At 38.2% G+C, this 22,433-nt stretch overlaps 1 protein-coding gene across 1 annotated transcript in view; it reads left to right on the top strand.

The window, feature by feature from the left end:
• CACNA2D3 (calcium voltage-gated channel auxiliary subunit alpha2delta 3) overlaps positions 1 to 22,433 on the top strand; it is a gene marked incomplete at both ends in the record, with an annotated part of 393,646 nt that overhangs the window by 276,022 nt on the left and 95,191 nt on the right. Inside the window, 5 exons of the mRNA XM_082288518.1 lie at positions 362 to 379; positions 7,188 to 7,259; positions 8,017 to 8,097; positions 11,666 to 11,740; positions 22,183 to 22,266. Coding sequence (XP_082144644.1) covers positions 362 to 379; positions 7,188 to 7,259; positions 8,017 to 8,097; positions 11,666 to 11,740; positions 22,183 to 22,266 — 330 coding nt within the window. The remainder of the gene's footprint in view (positions 1 to 361; positions 380 to 7,187; positions 7,260 to 8,016; positions 8,098 to 11,665; positions 11,741 to 22,182; positions 22,267 to 22,433) is intronic.

Genomic DNA, 22,433 nt, shown 5'->3' on the forward strand with positions numbered 1-22,433 from the left:
CATTTAAAACTAAAACTGTCTTTATGTTGAATTATATTTGTGTACAGGAAGATGGAACTACTTCACAGTTCAGTTGTGATACCATATCTGATGAGAAAACAATCCCTTTCTTGGTGTGGTAGTATTTAACAAATTGCACGGTGCTTTTGTGATAGCTAGTAGAGAAGATGTCAAATCATAAAGTCACTTAATAAGTCCTCAATAAGTTGAATCAATTGGCAATGTAAACCTAGTTCCTCTAGTTTCTTTCCTTTACACTTTGTTTTTTTATTATGTCTGTGCTTTTATTAATACGGCACCTAAAGTAGCAGTTCAAATTAATTTAATGTATAATTGCTTGTTCTGTTTTGTTGTTTTCCAGCTCCCTCAGGCACAAAAGGTAAAATATTTTAATCAAATCCTAGTCATTCCAAGTAGTCACCAGTGCTTCACGTTTCCATGGTGGTGTGAGTGCGGTACAGTTGGTGATCAGTGAAACTCTTCACTGTCACGGGGTCTCTGAGGCGGGCACAGGAAGGTACCTGGCTTTGAGCCCAGCTGAGGTACTGCTGAGAGCAGCCCTTCAAACATATGAGCTATTTTAACATGCCAGGCATCTAGTAGCCTACAACTTGGAAACGACAGGGAGGCTATTTTGTCAACAATTTGAAATAATAGTAGGGATTAAAAAAAAACCCCACTCCATGACTCCATGTGAAACATTTTGGGATCTGTTGTAGAGACTGCAGAATCCATGGTATAGCTGGTACCCTTTCACTGCTCCCCACTGTATCTACCAACACACCCCTGAACACATTCAACATTTGACTTCTCTAACAGGTTGCATACTTTTCATATAATGTGCTCTTGCCTTTAAACCACTTCTGCATCGATATGGTGTTACCAGAGTCAGCACTGCACATCAGGACAGCACAGTCAGTGTGGCAAAGTTAAGAACTGCTTGATGCCTGTTGCATCATCCTTATATATTTCACAAATATAATCGAGGCTTCTAGAAACTAGAAAGTCTAGGTGGTGTTTTGTGCTTTTGGTAAAAAACTATTAAAATGATAAAAAGGAATAGAATGTGCTGGAAAATGGCAACACTCACTTGTCCAAGTCGTTCTTATTGTTCTTGGTAAAGCACCTTCAATAAGAAATGTCACAGCAACTAGTCAGTTTGACGTCACTGTTATTCATGGATGATGATAAAAGTTCACTTTTTAATGAAAGCCATAAGTGAGGTGATCTTTCACTTAATAGCTTTTGAAGAATAGTGAGGGCATCCACAGAACTTAGAACTTCACTAATGTGTCTCAGCCACTTTTTAGTTTAAAAGCAAGAAATATGAGGATGAGAGGTTTTATTGTTATGATACTATGTGTATTTGAAATTTCCTTGCTCGTGGAGCTCAGAAAATTCTATTTCAAACCTGCAGGTAATATAACACTGCACTATGTCCACAGTTTGTTCTTGCTTTGAGAGTTGCAGAACATGGTACCAAAAGACATTGGCTTTGTTTGGGTTTGTTTTTTTTTTTTTCTTCTTGAAATAGATGGTTTCAAGAAATATTTTGTGTACAGCTTTCTGGAAAAGTAGAAGGACCAAAAGGCTAGACGAGCTAATTTTAGCTTTTTCATTTTCACCTGCTTGTCTAAACATTTGTGCCAAATGCTTCTCTTAACAGTTTGCAGAAAGAAGAGAGAGTTAAACCCAAATGTGCTGGTGCAGAAGGTACAACCAGTCAGGCTGTTTGTCAGGTTGTGCCATGTGGTACTGTATTACCTGTTCCGATGGCCACAATTCTGAGCTATTAAATAATATTCTGGTACAAATTACTCAAGTTTGAGGTTAGCAAAAAACAGCACAATTTTCATAAATGGTCAAAATTGCCAATTTTCAGTGTGTTAGCCCCTACATCAAGCAAATGCAGTACTAAAGCCACATATTTTTATATGCATTCATAACTAACCACAGTCTAGTTGACTGTGTATTACTTTTGTGCAGAGAAAGAAGAGAGGGGTGGGAAGGAAGGAATGAGATGGGGAGGGAGGACAGGTACAAATAATCCTCCAGGGATTTTGATAACTTCAGGCAAGAAATATGCCTTCTAATAAGCATGGCCTGACAGCTTATGAACAAACCAAGAGAATCTCTCTTGCTCTCTGCAAGGTGAAGGGAAGCAGCACAGGGCTGGTGCATGCCTTTATGAATGACTTAGTCACTGTTTTGCCATATGGTGTCTGAACTTGTACTGTATTTTTGTTGGAATCTGTGTATCATCTTGCAAATGTTTTCTCTATAAACATTTCAAACAGTCATGTCTCTCTAAACTTGTTCACTTTAATCTTTGAGTGATCTGAAAGAAAAATGTGGCATTTCAAGTTTACCTTTATTATTTCATATCTATTATAAATAGTTCACCATCTTGATGAAATGTGTTTTCTCTTATATGTGGGACACTTTGACTTCAGACTTTTCAGTGTTTAGTCAGTGTTCCGTGGTGATTAGCTATTGATTTTGAAGACCTGTAGCTTTTCAACTGTCTACAGCAGTTAAATAGCAATTAAACCTGTTGCTCTTATGCTGTCTGCTCTTAGTCAAACTGGTGCAAATTCAGAATTGGAGAGCAGGTGAAATGAAGAACGATGAGTTTAAGGTGGATGTATCTGTTTCACCATGATATTTGTCTTGAAAAGATCCTTGTGATATACTCTATACTTAAATAGAAAATACCACAAAACCAAATCAAGCCAACCGCCCACCCAACCAGCCAAAAAAAAACACCACCAAAAAAACTCACCTGAATTTCAGGCAACAGAGACACTGATTTAATATGGTTATGTTACTTTCAGAACCAAATATGTCTAGGAAGAGTTAATATGTCTAAAAGGAAGAACTACTGCCAGGCAAATGAAACAAATTCTTATGAATTTTACTTGTCCTCTATGTTTCTTTTATGCATGTTTTTAGGTAGCAATCCCACAGGGCTGTGAAAATAGCACTAAGATAAAAAAATAACTCAAATTTACCACTTTTCAAATTTGTTCATTTTGATTTCCAAAATGACCTTTGTCTTTGATACAGTTACATAAAATAGCTTTTTGTATGCATTGAAGAGCAAAAGCCATTTTTCCTTAATAGTTCAAAAAGGTGTTTTGTTTCCTAGTATGAAAGCTTTACTTGCTTTTTTGAGCAAACACAGCAGGATTCAAAAGCTTTTGCCTTACTCCTGCTGTGATGTTTTCTTCTACTTAGTTTGAGTGAAGAGGTAGAAGTGAATAAATTAGGCACACAAATCAGAAGCAGAGAGTTGTGTTTAGGAACACTTAAGAATTTTTTTTTTAATGATTCTCTCATGAGTGGAACCATATTTCCTGCATACAGAAATTTTTTGATGATATTTGTTGCCCAAAAGTTCCCGATGGCTTTCTTCTCTTTCTCTGTTATCCTTAACTTCTGTAAGTAGTGCTGTGCCCTCCTTATATCTTGATGCTATTGTCTTTCAGCCTTTTGGGAGCATCATTTATCATTCCCTGCATCGTTTACCTTACACTTTGAAGGGTTGAATTAACTGTCACTGGGAATAGAAAATAGAAAATTTGCAAAGCTGCTGTTTCATTGAAGCGTATGACTAGTGATTTTAGAACTTTTATGGAATTATGGTAGTTAAGTTGAATCTAATGGAGTACAAAATAGTCATAAACAGTTTGATTTAGCATTCCTTTGGATCTATTTCCTCCTCATGAGACGCTATTGTCTTTCATTTTTGTAATGAATATTTGATTTCCATTCAGAAAACCATGTTAAAATTTTCACTTACATGTTAATTGCAATCTTTAGTTTCCAAATTTCTCTCTCACATTCCTCAACATGCAAACTGACTTTTAATGACATTTTTGAATCAGCAGTTTACAAACTCCAAGTAACTATTTTACAATAGAGGGTTTTTTTTTCATTTACTTTGTGTGCTAAACACAGAAATGTCTCTTTAACTTTAGACACGCAGGTTCCTATATTGTCCCAGACCATAACTTGAGTCTATGCCAAGATAACAGCTATTCGTTATTATTTTAGTCCATATAAAACATAAATTGCAATTCTCTGATGCTTCCAACCTGCCTCATTACTCTGATCAGCACATAAAAGTGCAGTGGTCCCAGAAGACAACACGTCGTGAAGCAAATCTATACAGAGTGGGCAAAGGAAGAAGGTGGGTGGGTTGGGCAGGTGTGTCAGAAATTCTGGACTTCCTACTGTAACTCTTCTTGACTATACACTCCCAAGGAAGATATTCCGGGGATGTTTCTCAGATTCGTCTTTCCACAATGGAAGCACCTAAGAAAATGTTTTTATTCTTTCCTGTGTATGTGTGTCTGGTTTAATTCTGGAGCCTGCCTTGCTCTTTGCCCTGAGAGATGGATGCTAGTGCTGGATGCGAGGCTAAACTCAAAGTGGCTTGACTCTTAAGAGGATGGGGCTTTTTTTGTTGTTTGGGAAGATCTGCTTGGGTTTGTTCTAAGCGGGGTAACTGTGTACAGTGAGGAATTAAAAGGCAAACTGTTGTAGTTAATTTATTTCTTTAAAGGAGTTTCTCTCTAATTATAAATCTGTTATTGCTAGGCACTAGAGATCTGTACCTTTTTCAGAGAGCAAGTTCTCTTTCTTTATTCTAAACAGCCAAGAGACATTTAACCTGGAAATGCATTTTGTCCTCAGTCTTAAGGCTTATTTTCTTTTAAAGGTTTGTTATTTTTTGCTAAGCATTTTCTCAAACTGAGTGTCCACAGCCCTTGGGTAGTTTCCCACCTAACACCGTTACCACCACGTCTTTTCAATAGAAAAACATTCTGGGGCAAATCACTGATGCTGTCTCTTTCATTCGTCATTCTACACTAGATAGTAACTACAGTCTGATGAGCAGTGACTCAGTAAAATGTTGCAAATATGAGTCCCTGCTCATCCAGTTATTTGCTGACTCCACTTTTGGAAGTGGCCAACAACCTCTCCATCTGCCAAACAAATAAAAAAATCAAACAGGCTGGATTATACAGTTGCAATTCTATAGAAATTATTGCAGCAGCCAACTCTAGTTGGTACTTGTAGATAACAAAATTACAGGGCAATCACTCTTGTCTACTTCCATAGTCAGTTTTGAGAGTTAATGAGCAGTTCTTTCAATATTTCCCAGGAATCCCAGACCGTGGAGGGTTTTTTTCTCCATGTATAGAATTTCAAACACCCTAAAACTTTACTGAGAGTGCCTTGGCTTTATCCTATCTATTAAATTATTTTTAGTAATATCTTGAGAGTGAGAAGACTCGTAAATTAATACTGTCCTGGTACCTGACAAAAACATGATGTCAGAGAACAGCTACCCTGGGCAATCATATAAAATCTCTAAGTGCTCCAAAATGTCACCTCGTAATCAGCAGAATTCTTTTCCGCTTCCTGGGCTCCTCTCCACACAAATCATGTCAGTGTGCTTGACTCTACTACTCTGGCCAAGGAGCAGAAATTCCTACATTAGTTTGTCTGCATTTGAGTTTCAAGTGCAACCTTTGAACCCACAATGTTATGTCAAGTTTTTGGGTTTTTTTCTTGTTTGTTTAATAGCTTACTATTCCTTGATAGATCAAGGGTTATATTAGGGTTAGAATTATCTCTTCTTGCTAACAAGGAAAACAAACAAAAAAAAAGGAAATATGATCATGAGTTCGTTCCACCTCATATCCCCAGTGATTCCTTATCAGATGTAAACCTTCTTGACTCTAAATCCCATTTGTGTTCCTGTTTAATGTCTACAAACATTCCTTCTCACCATGAGATAGTGCCATGCCTCAGGAAATATACTTGTTTGGGAAACTGAAAATCCTCCTGAAGAAGATTGGGAGCTGCAAGACATGTAATTATCTAGATTTTGTTTGTCTGATTTGTTAATGTGATATAGGCTTCATAAGTTATCTTTACTTTTCATAAAGTATCTTTTATAATGTAGGACTTGTTTTCTGAAAATGTGGCGAGCCAATTGCTATTGCTTCATTATAAGAAAACCGTTGTAAACACAAACAAAACAAAAAAATAATTGCAAAAATTCTAAAAGGAGAAAAAAAAGGATTAGAAGTTCTACCTGAGTGCAGAAAACATGATACAGATGCCAGAGTGGTAGGAGAATGTCACAGTCACAACTGGGCACGACTGGCACCTACGGTATCGCTCAGCAAGATCATCCCTACTGCTGCATCCATTTGGCTGAACACAGAAAAGCAGAATTTGTGCTCTACAGCATCTCCACTTGAGGTCATAACTGTCTGTGTAACACTTCCAAATGTTGGATAAACTTCTTCAGCTTTAAACATCTGCCCCTGGGGACAGAAAAGGTTGAGCAGTAACTCTCCACCTCCTGCTTGAGTTGCCTTTCACACGTGGTGGGTGAAGATCTACAGGCACAGAGCAGTGCTGGTCTGGAGCACCCCAGTCAGTGTCTGCTCAGGGCAGAGGTTCAGTCTGGCCAGAGGGTGTGAACAGGGAGGAGACACAATCTGATCACTCTCACTGTCCTGTGGCCAGTGATAAACATCCTACATGTTTCTCTTCAATGGAACCAAGGTCAGGAGAGCTGTTTTCTCCCTAAACTGAAAAAAATACATTGAAATCTGATGTGCAGAATCAAATAATGCTTCATGGCACCTCTTTGCCCAGCAAACTGGAACTGGCTGGAGCAAAGGTGCTCCTGGGATCCTTGCTGGCTGCCATCCTTCGTGCCACTGTGTGAGCTGAGGAGATCTCAGTCTGGACCACAACAAAGTTCATACAGCTCGTGACCTCTTGCTCTTTTCTGGGAGAAAACAGCCCGAGGCAACTTCGGCAGAGCTGACACTGGGAGGCATGTAGAGCAGAGCTCCAGCTGCTTTGCTGCTGCCCTTGCTGCTTCCACAGCCCTCATCCCAGCCCCTTCTCTCTCCCGTGGCACACTGCAGTAGGAGTGAGGATGAGGAATCCTTCCTGGCACTGGAGGGGCTGGGATGGGCAGAGCTGGTTCAGTTGACATGGGGCTGGGGCTGGGCTGAGCTGCACTGACTGCAGGTCCAACTACATCAGTGTCATTTGGATAAACTGCCTTATCTCATTTAAAATGGAAATAATGTAATTGTATGTCTGTAATGGTTCCTTAGTTCTCAGAGACAGTATTTCTTTTTCAAATGTAGCTTGCTGATGATCAGGGATTGGTGTTGATGACAACTGTTGCCATGCCAGTATTTAGTAAGCAAAATGAGACTGTAAGTACTCAGATTATTTCTGTCATGTGATAATGGTGTGACTGACGAGAAGTTGCTTTCAGGGATCTAAGAACATTTTAGCCAACCCCCAAATTTTTTCTTCTCTTCCTCTTATGTTGTCTGCAGTCACTATCCCTTTATTAGCACAAAAATGTGGACAAATAGTCCCAAATATCTATACTCTAGAAACTGTGGTAAAATGAGGAAACCCTATATCTAAGAGAAAATCTCAGATGGCACTAGGCCTTAGGGCTTTCTTACTTCTGTATTACTTTTTTATAGCAAATAATCTACATAATTTTCCCCTTTGCACTGGTATAACTCAGAATTTAATTACTTTTATGTATATTATCTATATATGTGTTTATCTTTAATAATTTAACAGATTATTAAGGAAAGTTAAGTGTACTTTCCCCTTAATGCTTCATCTTTCTCTTTTGTTTATCAGGAGAAATTGGGAAAGAAGGGAGGAACATATTTTTAACAGTAGTTTTTAATTTAAAACATTTGCATGTGAAAGATTTCAGTAGAGGGACTCACCCTTTTCTAGGTGAACTGTAAATAAGGCAGAAAATAGCAATGTTATTGATTTAATTACTGTTGATCAGCTGAGTTGTACCAGTGTCTGCCTTCCCCACTTTTAAAATAATTGGTCTGTTATCTATTCACTTCTGCAGTGTAGCTGCAAGGTGAAATAAGTGGTGAGAATGTTTATTATTATTGTGGTTCTGAATGCATCTTTTATTGTTCTTTTCAGAGGTCTAAAGGGATTCTCCTGGGAGTAGTCGGCACAGATGTTCCAGTTAAAGAGCTTTTAAAAACTATTCCAAAATACAAGGTAATATACAGATGGTGTATATATATAATGTCTATTCAGTATAATGCCTAAAATATAACATAATTAATTTAATATGTTGTTATTGTTTGTACTTACATGGCTCCATTATTTCACCCATTTTCCTCAAGAATTTTAGCTCTGTAGTATCTGAGATCAAGTGCCATTTTTAAAACCTAAGTTAAACTGTGGCCTGATTTTCACATTTTTGTTGATCAGTGTGGTCTAGAGGGTAATGTTAAATATTGTCCATATTAAAATGAATGAAGTTATGAAATCAATGAAGTTATCAGACCATGAAATACAGCCAGAACATGAGGCAAAATAACAACAAAAAAATCGTGCTTAAAAATGGCGTTGCTTTGCATGAAAACACTTTAGGCTTCCTGTTTGTGTATAATGCTTCCTGTTGCAGGTGACTCCACAGTGATATCAGAACACAGTGACAGAGGCACTGCTGCTCAGGATAAGTAACAGGGAACACCCTTCGTGCACAAATCACCAAAGTTTACCAATAATAACTTATATTATACTTTTGTGTATGCAGATATAATGAATCTGTAGAAGAAAAAGGAGAAAGGAGCAAAATTAGCTCCTTTGCAAAATTTGGAGCAATGGAAAAAAATCTTTGGAGCTGCCTGTAAGGAGCTGTGAGGAGAGCTGATGCCTTAAGAGGCCTCCCAGAAACAGAGACTAGACAGGACTAAAAGAATAAAAGTAGGTATTTATTTGAAAGGCCTTCAAAGATACACCCTGGGGACTCTGAAGCTATTCTGAAAATGGACCCCAAGATGGACCCCAGGTCACAGGTTCTTCACCCTTTTATAGGTTTGGTTCATTTGCATATCAGGGTTAATTCTCCAATTAAAGCCTCAGTTTTCCCCTCAGCTTATCCCCCCACCCCCTTAGCGGCTCTTTGGTTTATGCTTTTGGCCTAGGACACTCTTGGTGTCCTTGGAAAGCAGGGCCAGAGAGGCTTTGTTATGTCTACCTAGCATGAGAGAGCAGAAATTAACAGGCTACAAGAAACTTCAGAGTCACACACCAAGCAGTACAGAATTTGAAAAATATAAAGGTTAAAACCTAAGGCACCAGAGCAAGGTTCATTTGTAGTGAGAAGGAAGAACAATGTTGTGGTATCTGCAGAAATAAAAGCTTGCCTGTGCTTGGCTGGATAGGAAAAGCCAAATAACAGTGATGTTACTCCTAAATAATCTGTAAGATTTGGACATAGTCTGAATATAAGAACCTGGAGAGAGTGGGAGGCCTGAATAACAGGTATTGCAACAGAGTAAACTGATTCAGAAAAGGAGAAGTTTTTTAAAGAATTAGTTTGCTGTGGAAGTAATATATGATCCTCCTGCTGAATATTAGACTTTTTATTTGAAGGTATGTTTTATATTGCAGGATGTACTGCAAGAGAGGATTATTACAGGAGGCACCAATATCATGCAATGCAGTTGGGTTAGTGAGATCACTTGAGTTATAACTTCCAGTCCCACATGCCATAAACAAAGCCTGTACAATTGCAAGACCATAATCACCCCTGGGACCCATTCCTGCAGAGGCAACACGTGACAAAAAATTCACACAGAGATATAAAATGATTGGTTGGAAATAGAAGTCTGCTGGCCTGGAATTCTTTCAGCTTGGTTGAGGTGAATTTTATGCTGAGGAAGATGAATAATAGCAATAAGCTATTATCAGCAGTTGTTATCTTGGCTAAACTTCCCCAGATGTCAGTGGCAGTTTCTCCTGTATAAGGTGGGGTTGGATTTGGTAATACTTGACTTCCATGTGACGTTTTACAACAGCTAGAAAAAGGTGGGTTTTTTTCTGACTCTGTGATTTAGAGACAGAATTCAATGTTTAAAATGGCAATGCTGCTGTGTCTCAGACACTGCAGAGACCATGCAATTTCCCACATTGCACAGAACATGATAAAATACTACCCTCGGATCTGTGTAGGCCTCAAACAGGCAAATGCTTTTTTCCTGTGAGTTATACCACCCACATTTGTTTCCTTACCTGACTTCCATTGCCTGGATGTCATTCTGCAGTTATCAACACAGACAATTGTACTTGAGATCTGATATTTAGCCAACAGCTTGATTCCCTTGTCACGCTATAATAGTTAAAATGTGTCCACTGTTATTATTTTGGTTATCCCTCCTTTATGAAGAGATGCCAAGAATATATCACCTTCTATTGCTCTCACTGAAGTTTATTGCTATAGGAAGACCACTAATTTATGAAACCATCTCCTGTGTGGCAGCTATAGTTGACCATATACAATCATTGACACAGAGACACTATAAATTAGCCTGGAATGTTTTACCTGTGGCCTTTCTGTAATATTGTTCTCTGGTTTATATTTACAGAAAATTAAGCCAAAAGACTTACTCTCCTTTTTGCCTCTTAGAAAGGATTCTGACTTTTCAGCTGTTCTCAAGTTACTTAGTGTCAGACAAATTCCTAAAGACCCACTTCAGCAAAGCATTTAAGAATGCACTCAAGTAAAATAAAAAGATTTATTAGTAAGAACTGTAAAGTAAATATCAAAGCAAGATAGTGTGAGAAAGTTCCATTTTTTTTTTGTTTGGTATTTAATACCTCAGTGTATTGAGATGCTTAATAAAAATACACAGGATATTATATTGTCTGAAGAACTGAAAATAATGGGTAAGGAAGGATAGGAAGATTTGCTCTGCATGGCAAAAGATACATAGTAAACCTGTAGAAAAATCTACATTAGTAGCAAGTTTATGGTAAGAAGGGATGTTTGAATGACCACATCAAGGGTTTAGAGGTACATTTATTACATTCAGTGGATGCAATCAACTGTGTAATAAGCATATTGTTAAACAGACCAGTATTTCTATTTAAATAAGTACAATGCTAAATTTGGACACTCTTAGGCCTCATCAAGCATTTCATTGCTCTCATGGAATCTCCCACAGTTCCACTCGGTACAAAGATGTAAACTAAGAGGAAATTCCTTAGCAGAAATAGCTGTCTTCAGTGTCTCCAGCTGAACTGGAATTAACAGAGAGCCTTTAAGGTAGGAAGATGTAAATATCACATGTGACAGGTCGCCGTTGCTTGCTGTAGCTGCCCTTTCCTTATCTTTAAGTGCTACTTTAACAACAAGTGAAGAAAGCTGTGCACTCCTGGGAATAGGGGAATTTATAAAATCCCAGTATCTCTTCGCCCTGACACTTGTTCCGTGTATGCCACATGCTGTGGCATCTCATATATAGGTATATTACATATGTATATATATATGTATATATATATATATATATTAACTGTAGCACACAAAGGAACAAATGCCCTGGATAGCAGAGTTGTGGGACAGTTTAAAACCATGCTGTATGCTGAATTCATCACAATGACAGCTTCTCATTTGCTCCAAATGTCAAGGATCTTTGCCTCTGTTATAGCAAAACACTGTGTGGATAAGGGCTGTGATTGCCAGCTGCCCTGGATAGCCAAATTATTGCCTGAGTTCTGTTTACAGATTTACTGGAGACCATGCTGATTAGTATTTCTTTCTCATTTACTTTTACAGTTAGGTATTCATGGATATGCTTTTGCAATTACAAACAATGGATATATTTTGACTCACCCAGAACTCAGGCCTTTGGTAAGAATGCTATTTATTGATCTATTTTATTTAGCTCTATGTGTTGCATTTGTTTTTTTCTAAGTGTGAATAAACTTCATTGAAAATTAAGTACAATAGACAAGATACTTTATATTGTTTCATAACCCATCCTAGTTCTTAGTAAATTTACCTCTAGAAGGAACACTTAGCATGAAAAAACCCCAAGGAATATAAATATACATGTTGCTTCTACAAAAGATGCAGACCTCCATTACTGCAAAATAGCAAAGCCAAAAATTGCTATAATTATGTTCACTTTACATTGAAATGGAATTTTGGAATGCTCTAGTGCTGTGTAATAACCCCTATTTTTCATGCTGAAGTGTTAAGGTTAATTTAATATATGTGCAGAAATTTCAATAAAGCATATTTTTAAGCAAAATAGGAACACTAGGGATTTTCTGTACTAAAAGAGAAATAGCAGCAAATTTTACCTTTAGTTTCCCTTATCATCTTGTTTGCATTAATCACAGCAAGAAAAATAAAGTTACTGTTATGCAATTGTTTATCAAGTTAACACCCCAGAGGCCTGGTGCATTCCTGGTTGCATCATTGTTTAGGAACAGCACTTCCAAGTGTTCCATCACCACTGACTCCCAGCAAAGCACGGGTATTAATAGTTCCACTGCTGTATCCACATGGCTGCCACGTGTGCTTCTCATGCAGGCACTCCAAGCAACGTCCAATTTCAACAATATTTCAGCAGAAATCAGAAATATTAACTGGGTGGATAATTTAATTTGAAAATAAAATTATTGACAAGCATGATTCATTAAGCCATTAGCATATCTGAAGCCTTTGTCCAGCAAAAGAATTTGTCTTTCCAAGGTTTGGGCTAGCAATTATGCACTAAATCAACATTTGTATTTGCACTTAGTTCAGTTTTTAACTGGAGTAGAGCTTATGGTAAGTGCAACAAGGAAGCTTCAGTGGGTAAATCTGGCATCCCAGGTTTGCAAGCCATAGGAATATATTTGAAAGTTCTCTCTCTACATCACAAGGATTTGATAACTCATGTCTTTTTGCTGTAGTGTCCCTTTCTCTTCTGGCAAATTACTTATTTCAAAATTATTAGTATTTATCCACTGTAAAATAGATATTTTATAAAACAGAAAGTGATGAAGTCCAGGAACTGTGGATAGCTCTAAGTTAGGCTGACAGAGGGTGTTACCCTCTTCCTAATTTCTGATGTTTTGCTCTGGTGAGGCAAAAGTGGTTTCCTCTTACTATCCCTCACCAAATGTACATCCTGAAGGCACTTACTTCATTACCTTATACAATAGACTCTCTTTTTTAAATCAAAATATTGGGCAGTAGCCCATAAGCTGTCAGCTAGGGGAACTCATTGTGATGTACTCATGGTCTGTTCATTTCAGGTTTTTAGCAGAGTCATTTTTACCTCTGGGTTCTGTCAGTGGTGGGTAATGAGAGTCTCCTGTTGACTTCAGTGGAGTTTTTGAGAGTGAAGTGATTGCTGGCCTGGGCCCTTGGTTTAATATTACAGGCCAAATCCTGATACCACTGCAAGATTCCATGAAATTTGTGACAATAACTATGTGAAAATAGGCCTGTAGATCTGGAATTAGCCAACTCACTAAAGATACTAGCTAAAATTATTGGGTCTTAGAGTTACAGTCAAGCCTCATTGTTTACTGACTTGATCCACACTGGATTGTCCTGTTATTATATTTTCCAGCAGTGATGTAAAACTAGAATATTACTGAACTCCTGAGATCCTAACCCCATATCTATTAGTTCTGAAGCTGATGTACTGCTTTTTAAGGAATTGTCTTCTGGGACACAGAGCAGAGAGGCAGGATAGCAAACAGCACAGAATGCTTCCTGTTGCACCAGATTTCTATCTACCACCGAGCAGTGTATGTAATCATTAAGCTGGCTACATTTTTGTAGCCATTTTTGTGCTGATTATTCTATTGGGTTTACATTTAAAAATGTTTTTCTTGGAGATTTCATCTCTTGTTTCTTCTGCTGGGTTTTTGAGTAAACTTGGCTTTCGGTGAGGATGACAGGTTGGGTGGTCGTGGGACGGACTGCCGGAAGGAGAGGAAGGTGCACCCCGAATCCTCGGCGGGTGCTGGCAGAGGCTGCGGCTGCGGCTGGAGCAGCCCCCGGAGCGCAGCGCTGGCTGCGAGCTGGCCCCAGCCACCGTCCCACAGAGAGACCAGAAAGAACTTTTTGGTTCCGTTCTTTACAAGGCGTTGGTAGGGTGATGAGTGCTGACAAAGGAGTCCATAAAGCACGGCAGTGCGGAGCGAGGGATCCCTCGGGAGCGGCTCCGGGAGGACACGAGGCCGCTCCTTGCGGGGCGCTCCCCGCGGGGTCCGAGCGCCCGCGGCTGCAGTGCGGGGCCGGGGCCGGGAGGTGGCGGCGCAGCCCCGGCCCCGCAGCGCATTCCCGGGAAAGCCGCGCTGCTCACCCGCCTCATGGGCTTCACAGCCTTTTTTTTTTCCTTTCTAATTTTCTTAATTTATTTTAATTTTTTTTCCTTTTTTTCCTTTTTCCCCCCTCCCCCCCCCCTTTTTTTTTTTTTTTTGTCACATAGCCGAGGAGTATCCATTACACACTTTTCTGTATTATGCCTTTTTTAAGTCTCCTTTCCTACCAAGAATACACCAGTGGGAACTCCAGAGATTATAGGTGATGGGAAAAATACTTTTTTTTTTTTTTTTTTTAATATTGTCGTATCACAATGCTCCTGTGGGCTGAGTTTGACTAAAAGTCTGTATTTTTACAGAGCGGTATTTTATGTTCCAAGAGAAAACATTTTCAGCTGTATCATGTTATTTGGAATATTATATTCCGTTGAAAACCACTACCTACTTCCAATTAAAAAAAGAATCAATTGCTTGGGAGATCAAAAGTGGATTTTTAGATTTTTCCTAACTTGGTGTCTGAGGCTCCTTACCCATGTTGAAACATGGACATGAGGACACAGTTTCCCTCTGTTGTGATTATGGCAGATTTAATCTGCTTTTCAGGAGCCTCTTAACACTTGTGGTGTATGCCAGGTGTTACACCATTAGGTTTTAAAATGAAAATATGTCATGGTGATGATGTTACAGTTTGCCAAAGAAAAGAGTTTACTGAATGTAAAGGAAGAATGAGAAACAAGGGGTAAATACTTTTTTCCTGCCCTTAAAAACAACCACCACATTAATTGTGGCTGACTGCTTATTACTGTAACTGTCACTCTGCAGCCTGTTAAAGGTTGGTGCCAGAGGAAAATTGCTTTCTTAGGGAAGTGTAGTGGGATTGCAAAGAAATTAAGGAATGTCCCTGGAAGATGAGTGTCTGCCACAGTCACAGATCACCACCCTTGCAAACCTTGTCTGGTGTTAGGCGTTTGTGCTGCTGCCTCTCAGCCCTAATGTTTGTCTGGTTTTCAACAAATAATAGCAAGGTTGCTACCAGTTTTTGTGAAGTCTGTGGCTTTTTTGATTCATGGTTAGCAACAGGATTTGTATTTTTGTTCAGGGAGTGGAACAGGGGTGGTTTTTTTCAGTAATTACTAGGTTCATTTAGGGTAGAATACTCAGAGCTCCTGAGCAAGGAGGCTGAGTTTCTTAAAGAAAATACGCCTTTAAAGATAAATGCATATGTTCTGGAATAAAATTGCATCTTTTGTTTGCATTCTACCATTTTTTAAATAAATCAGGGTTAAAAATGCGTTCTGATTTATGAATTAATCTAATAACATCCCTGCTTACTATAGATTTTGTAGTGTTTCTGGGTTTAAATCAAAACCCACTATCTCTGAGAAGATTGAGACATTTATTCTTACTCTCAATATAAGCTCTGGAAGACTTGTAATGTGGGGTTTATGAATGGCTGTTTGTGAATGCACTTATCATTGTAAATGAATTCAATGAATGCCTTGTTTTCTATACAGGGATGTATGTCTTTAATTTGATCAGGCTTGACTGGGAAAGTGACATCTAGAAATCAAAGTTTCTCATATTGCAATGCCTTCCCCAAAATATATTGGTGGTTCAGGTGCCTGAGTAAGTTACCATTTCACCCTTAGAATGTGGACAGTCACCGTGCATTATATTAATCTAAACGACCTGAAGTGTTTGAAGATTCTAGATCAGTATTAAGTCTTTTGTAGCTGTAAATTTTGGGAAAATTTGTTTCTCTTTATATAGAAAAACACAGAAACTCAAGTGTCAGGGGAAACATTAATGCCCCACTTAAGCAGTGTTAGCCTTTCAGAAGCAGCAAATCTCATTTCTCTCTGGGGAGTCCTGCCTGGAACGTAAGATAACCTACACTTACCCTTGCTTTATTCATTGACTCCATAAAACTCTACAGCTGTAGCTGACAGCAGAATATTTAAATGATTTGAAGAGCGTAAATGCCTCACGTTCATTTAAATAACTGAAGAATTCAATCACTTGAATGCCAATGATTATTCCTATTGGAGTTTACATTTCAAAAAAGACAGCCCATCTGAATCCCTGTGAGAGCATTAAATTGCTATCTAATTAGAAGTGCAAAATTACATATATTTAAAAGATAATTAAAGGTTTGAAGGCTGTTGAATAACTGGTTGTACATATAAATGAATCACTGAAAATTTGTTAGCAATATGTGAAGCTTTCTTTCATTGTTTGCTTTTAGCTTTGAAGTTAGGTATAACTGAGCTCAAGGGTTTAAGTCTGGTAGTATTAAGATAAAGGCAGATGTTTTTAATTATTTCTACTCAAACCCCAAATAATTATAAGCAGCTGCCAGTTTTACATAATCCCAAATGATAAATCCTGAGAATGCAAATAAAATCCCAAATAGAGGGGTTGTTTTCTTCAGTGGAGTAAATCACATCCATGTTTCTGTGATAATTGACTGCAACCCACCTGAGAACGTGAGCTCAGCCCATGAACTCCTTGGCCAGGCTCAAGGTGTGGGAGTTAAAGCTGGTATTTTGTATGGACTTTTACTTCATCCTGTATATTTCCATATTGCTTTATCATTTTAAACATTACTGGACCATTTGAAAAGCAAACACATGTTAGGAGGGTAAGTAGTCAGAGTTAGTTAAATACATGTGGCAGAAGAACTATATTCTATTGTTTTGCTAGAGGGTTCTCCTGTGTACATGGTACATCTAATAGCTCCTACTTTTTCTCTGCCTGGAAACTTAGAATTAAATTATTCTCTTTTCCCTAGCAAATGACATGGCTCCTGTTTTCAGCTTTTCTCTGCAGTATTTCTGCAAATTTTATGGTGCAGCAATTTTTCACTGCCACCTGGCATGGAGAATCAATCCAAAATAACTGGTTTCTACTACCAACCATGACCTAGGAACTTCTGGATTAACATCTTAAATATTAGGCTGGTCATGAAAATCTGTTTTCAGACAGGGAAGTTGTTTTTCCTAAGAGAATCAAGGTGTTACCTTTTTTAATATTAAACTAAGGAGGTGTGTATAGAGAGAAACCTTGTTTTTGACTGAGCACCTATTAGTGTTCTACAGATTCAAGGCTAAGTGTAGATCAATAAGAGATCATTTGAGGTTGCAAACTGGATGGAAACTGTGAAATTAAAGTATCACAAATGACAAACCAGGATCATGTGAGCGGAGAAAAAAGTATTCCAAATGAAATAAAGAGCTTAAAAGCCAAGCAGTAGTGATTTAGATTAAGATGCTGCTTCTCACATATCCCCAGGCAGAATGTTTTGGGGCTAAGCAGCACGTGGTGAATGAAAGCTCAGTCACTGGGGGTGATGTCATGTTATCAGGTTATTAGCAGGCAAAGCAGGGAAGGGGATTTTTCGCTACTATTGTTGATTTGTTTGTTTGGGGGGTTTTTGTTGGTTTTGTATGTTTGTATTGGGTTTTTTATGTTTTGGGGTTTTTTTTGTTGCTGTTTTCTTTTCTTGTTGTTTTATTTTGTTGGGGTTGTTTGTTTGTTTGTGTTTGGGGTTTTTTTTTACATCAAGCTTTCCCCTTGCACAGTCCCCGCAGTGGGAGCAGTGGGACAGAGCAGCAGCTTGTGCTGGGAGGGCTGGTGAAGGTCTTGGAGGTTGCATTGACCATGGGAAGTCAGGTCCAAAGCGGTTTCCACCCCAAGAGCTGCAGGCTTTGCTTGACAGTCAAAGTCACCCCAGACAACAAAATAAGTGGTAACTTTACTGTGCAGAGTCTGAGAGAAGGGAGGGAGCTGAATAACTGCCCAGACCAGGGAATTGCAATAAACACAGTGCACACAATCTCTGTCTATTTAAAACTGTGTGGAAAAATGTGTAATTTTAGTTAATTATGCTTTTCCTCTGATATTTGTTCATTCAAGCTTTCCTATCAGACTTTGTAGATAAGAATACCTTTGCAGGATGGCTTAGTGCAAGCTACAGTTATAGAAACAATTATATTGTGTATTTTATTATGTAGAATTCAAGCTCAGCAAAATATATTTGCATATGTTCATTTGTCTCCTCTAAACAAAAGAAAAAGGGGTCATTCTCAAAGCCTGATGAGATTAATACCTTCTCCAAATTTTGAAGTGCTAATTCAAAAAGATGAAACTTCGTTGAATGATGCTATGTTTTAAATTAGGATGAGTTTTTTCAGTACCTAATTCCTTACTTTTGCACATATTAGTAGTTTGGCAATGGAGAGCTATTCCTTGAAATGGTTTTACCTCTCTAGGTTTTGGTTGCTCTTTAGTAGGTACTTTCTTACTACAGTATTTTCTCACAGATGATTCCACATTGTGGCCTGGAAAGTTCACTAAAATCTAGTGATGCTTCCAAGGCTGCTATCACAGCAACTTCCTCTCTCCTACCTCCCCGTTATCCAGACAGAGCACGTCTGAGAAATTCCAATCACCTTAGACCCAAGATTGCAGCTGTTAGGATGCAGCTTGCTCTGTCCTTGATCGGATTACTACACTCTGACTCTATAAACATGTGTCTGGTCATATTCAATGCAGATGGTTTGGGACTGCTTGTGTTAAAAAAAAAAAAAAAAAAAAATTAAAGCAAAGAGTTTAATAATGGCACATGTAAATGGTTGTGTACAGGGGGGTGAAAAAACGTGGTTCAGTCTTTAAGCAAGACGCGTCACACGTTGTTTGAATCATCCAGTGCTGTAAGAGTCAGTCTCAAACAAAAGATACTGAGTGAGATAAAGCTCATTCTAATGGAAAAAACAAATCATGTGTTTTTCTCACAAACAATAAGTTAGAACCATCCTGCTGTTTTGCGCGAACCAAAAGTTGCTTCTTTTGCAGTCCAGATATTTAACACTTTTCAGTATCATTTTTTTTCCCTCCCAGGGGTTAACTGCTATATAATATGACCTCACATTTTATACTAGCCAAAGATTAACAGCACACATTTTAAATCTAGCTCTTTTTCTCCTGTACTTAAATCAGAGTAATTTGGAAGAATTCCTAGTTTCTATCTTTCCCAATGGGTCCTTAATGATTTTTTTTCAATGCTTTATAGTAATCTCGCAGATGGGTTTGGCTTCAGGCTTCAATCAGTATTTTGCACTTTACCCAGGAGCCTCAGAGATAAAAGGTTAGATTAGGTTTGCTACCAGGGAAGAAGATATAGATGAATGCTATTTCTAAAACCTGGGGCATTGCTTCAATGTCCAGGAATAACTTTTACTATGAAACTAATTAAGCAATAAAACTAGAAAGAAGCTAGAGAAGAATGGCCATTTCAAGATTACATTTATGAAGTATTTTATATCTGATCTGCTTGCATTGACGTTTGATGCCCTGGTTACATAAGCATAATGTAAATTTACTGCTTGGAATAAGGTGATATCTTCATGAAGATTATGTACAAATAAGTTTTGTATCCCATCCTTCCTGCAAGTTGGTTTTGTTTTGTCTGCTGTCCTTTTCTGAACTATATCAATCTGTTCTTATTGAATTACTGTGCAGGCAGTTAAACAGTAGCCCCTAAAGTGTAATTGCTGGATAAGGGGTCAGACATCTCAATACCTTGTTAGTTCCTGTCCTAAATGCATTTTAGTGCATTTGCAGCTCATTTGAATCCTTATAGAGCCTAACTCTTGCTTAACCATTATGAATTTTTATGACATAAATGCTTCTGATTCTTTTCTGCAGAACTTTGGATTTTTATCCAGCCCTTCATTTGTTTGCTTTTGGTTTTTGCTCCCTGAGTGCAAGGTGTGGAATCCATATGATTAAAGTAAACCCTATAATCAGTATGATGCAAATGGTTTGCCTTGGGTTTGAAGCCTACTTCTGTCAGACACACAAGATCAACTTTTCTTGGCCTAAGCAAGGATTTGCACGTCTGAGAATGCAGTATAGCCCAGAAGCTCTTCAACATCTGTGAGGGAGGATGTAATTAAACATTGGAATCAGTACAGGAGCTGTTTGCTCTACTCAAATGATGCCAGCTAATGTCTTTGCAACACTGTTCAGCTCTCAGTATTTCAGAGCTTGACTGTAACCATTTCGGTACTAGAATGACTGCATCAGATCAAAGATTTATTTCGTTAATTGGTGCAGCCACAGAGAATAGATGTAGTTATTCCCTGTAAAGATTAAAGATAATATTGATATAGCTGCAGCCATAATGAAAGGCTTGCAAAACACAGCTACAGAAATCAAGCCCTGGTAATGAATGGGATGTTATCCTCTCATATGTTCTTGTGAGATTTAATTATATTGGCTGCAATTTTTGTGCTTCAGTATCTGGGTATAGTTATGTCTCTGGCTGTCAGGGCTGACAGGTAGCAAGAATTAATTGTAGAACTGAGCTGCCAGAATTCAAAGTCCGGTGTATAGGCATGTACTGAAAGCAGAAGTTCTTTACATCTCCCTACCCATCTGTTGAATAGTAGTAGGTGAGAAGTAGACAACCTTCTTAAAAGAATAGTGGATTTTAGCAGAGGGCAAGAAAAGCACATGAAACACTTTTCAGTAGCATCTGCATCACTTCTCAAAACTTACACCAACAGAGTTTCTGGGATTTTTTTATTCAAAAGAATGAGAATTGACTTGGGATTTTATCCCACAGAATTTCCTAAAGGAACTGTCTGCAAGAAAAATTGGAGTATCCAATTTTTTCTGAGCAAAAATTAAAGAAGCTCAGTGAAGCCCATGCTAGGAAAAATTTTACAGTGCTACCAGTATCTCAGAATCTCTTTGTGTTTATGATGCTATACTCAATATTTTTAAAGGTTTTCTGTTCAGGAAGATTTATGTTGTTCCTATTTTTAAGTATTGTGGTTTACAAAAGCAACTGTGGGATTTATACGAGAATTTTTAATTTAGGGAGGGAAAAGTCAGGATGGGAACAACCCTCTTAATGCTCAGACAGCAAGGTTTTCCCTTGGTCTTTCTGTACTCTGCAGAACATGACTGAAAGTGCCCACGCCACTGGTTGTGGTCATGAATTGCTTGTCTCAAACACTGACAGGTTTGGTTTATGGTGTAGGTGGTCCTGGCCTGAGGAACGAGAATCAACCATATCTATATTGCTTTGCAGGTACAGTTTGTCTCCTTCTCTGATGCTGCTGAGGAGTCACAAAAGCAATCTGGGGATATTTCACAGCATCCCAATATCTCCTGTCATACTTCATAAAAAGACTTGTGGTTTCTCTTGATAAAAGACCAGATTTCACCTTATGCCAATCCTCTCCCAATTTTAATGTTTTTTCAAATGTAGTTTCCTAATTTTACTTAACTGGTCAGGTTCTTTCTTCACAGGTCTTCCTAAATACTTTTTTCTTCCCCAGAGCCAGGTTTGTGTGGTTACACTAATAGGCTGATTTTGAATGTTCAGCAGAGGGCAGAATTTCCCACGTTATAAACACCTCGGTGTCAAATTAATTTGTCACAAGTATGTTTACTTTAAATGTGCGATTTACAGCGAACAGTGAGTAGTGATAAAATCCCCTACATTATCATTAGTAGTATGTTACTTTCCCCCTTGTAGATAAAATGAGGTATCAGCAAATGTTAACACCATACTTCCCAAAGACTTGCATCTTATCTTGTTTGAAGTGAAATGGGTAAACATTTTGTTGATAAGATTACAGTAAATATAACTTCCTGTACAGCTGAAAGAGCCAGTTGGAGCTATTTAACATAAACTGCAAGATCCAAGGTCTCATGTATTTTCCATATGAGAAGAAGAAGTTACAACAGCTGAGTTTGACCTCCCTGTGTGTCCATCAAGAAAAGCTCTGCATCATGGCAAGAGGTCATGCAAATAATCATGTGATGTAGGTTTTTAGTTCACAGGGAACATTGATGCAGCAGTATGGTGCGCTTTGTATGAATTAAGCTACTTACAGCTGAGTGTATTGTTTACTGTCAGCATGCATTCAGAAACTTTTTAAATATTCTGATGCAAAAATTGTTGTGCAAATAAAACAGGATGTGCTAAATATTTCACCTTTTTTATACCAGTATGAAGAGGGGAAGAAACGAAGAAAGCCCAACTACAGTAGTGTGGATCTTTCTGAGGTTGAGTGGGAAGACAGAGATGATGTGGTAAGTGATGTGTTGCTTTAAAACCCTGTCAGAAGACATTGTTGCATCCCACTACTGTACCTGGAAACTGTTTAAGTAGTCATTAGAGAGGCCACCTGACTGCTCTCAGGAAGGGAAGGACAATAGTCCCTTTTATTTCGTTCAGAATTTTATAACTGTTTTGTATT

Source organism: Coloeus monedula, assembly GCF_965178545.1.
Source record: "Coloeus monedula genome assembly, chromosome: 11".
Lineage (NCBI taxonomy): Eukaryota > Metazoa > Chordata > Aves > Passeriformes > Corvidae > Coloeus > Coloeus monedula.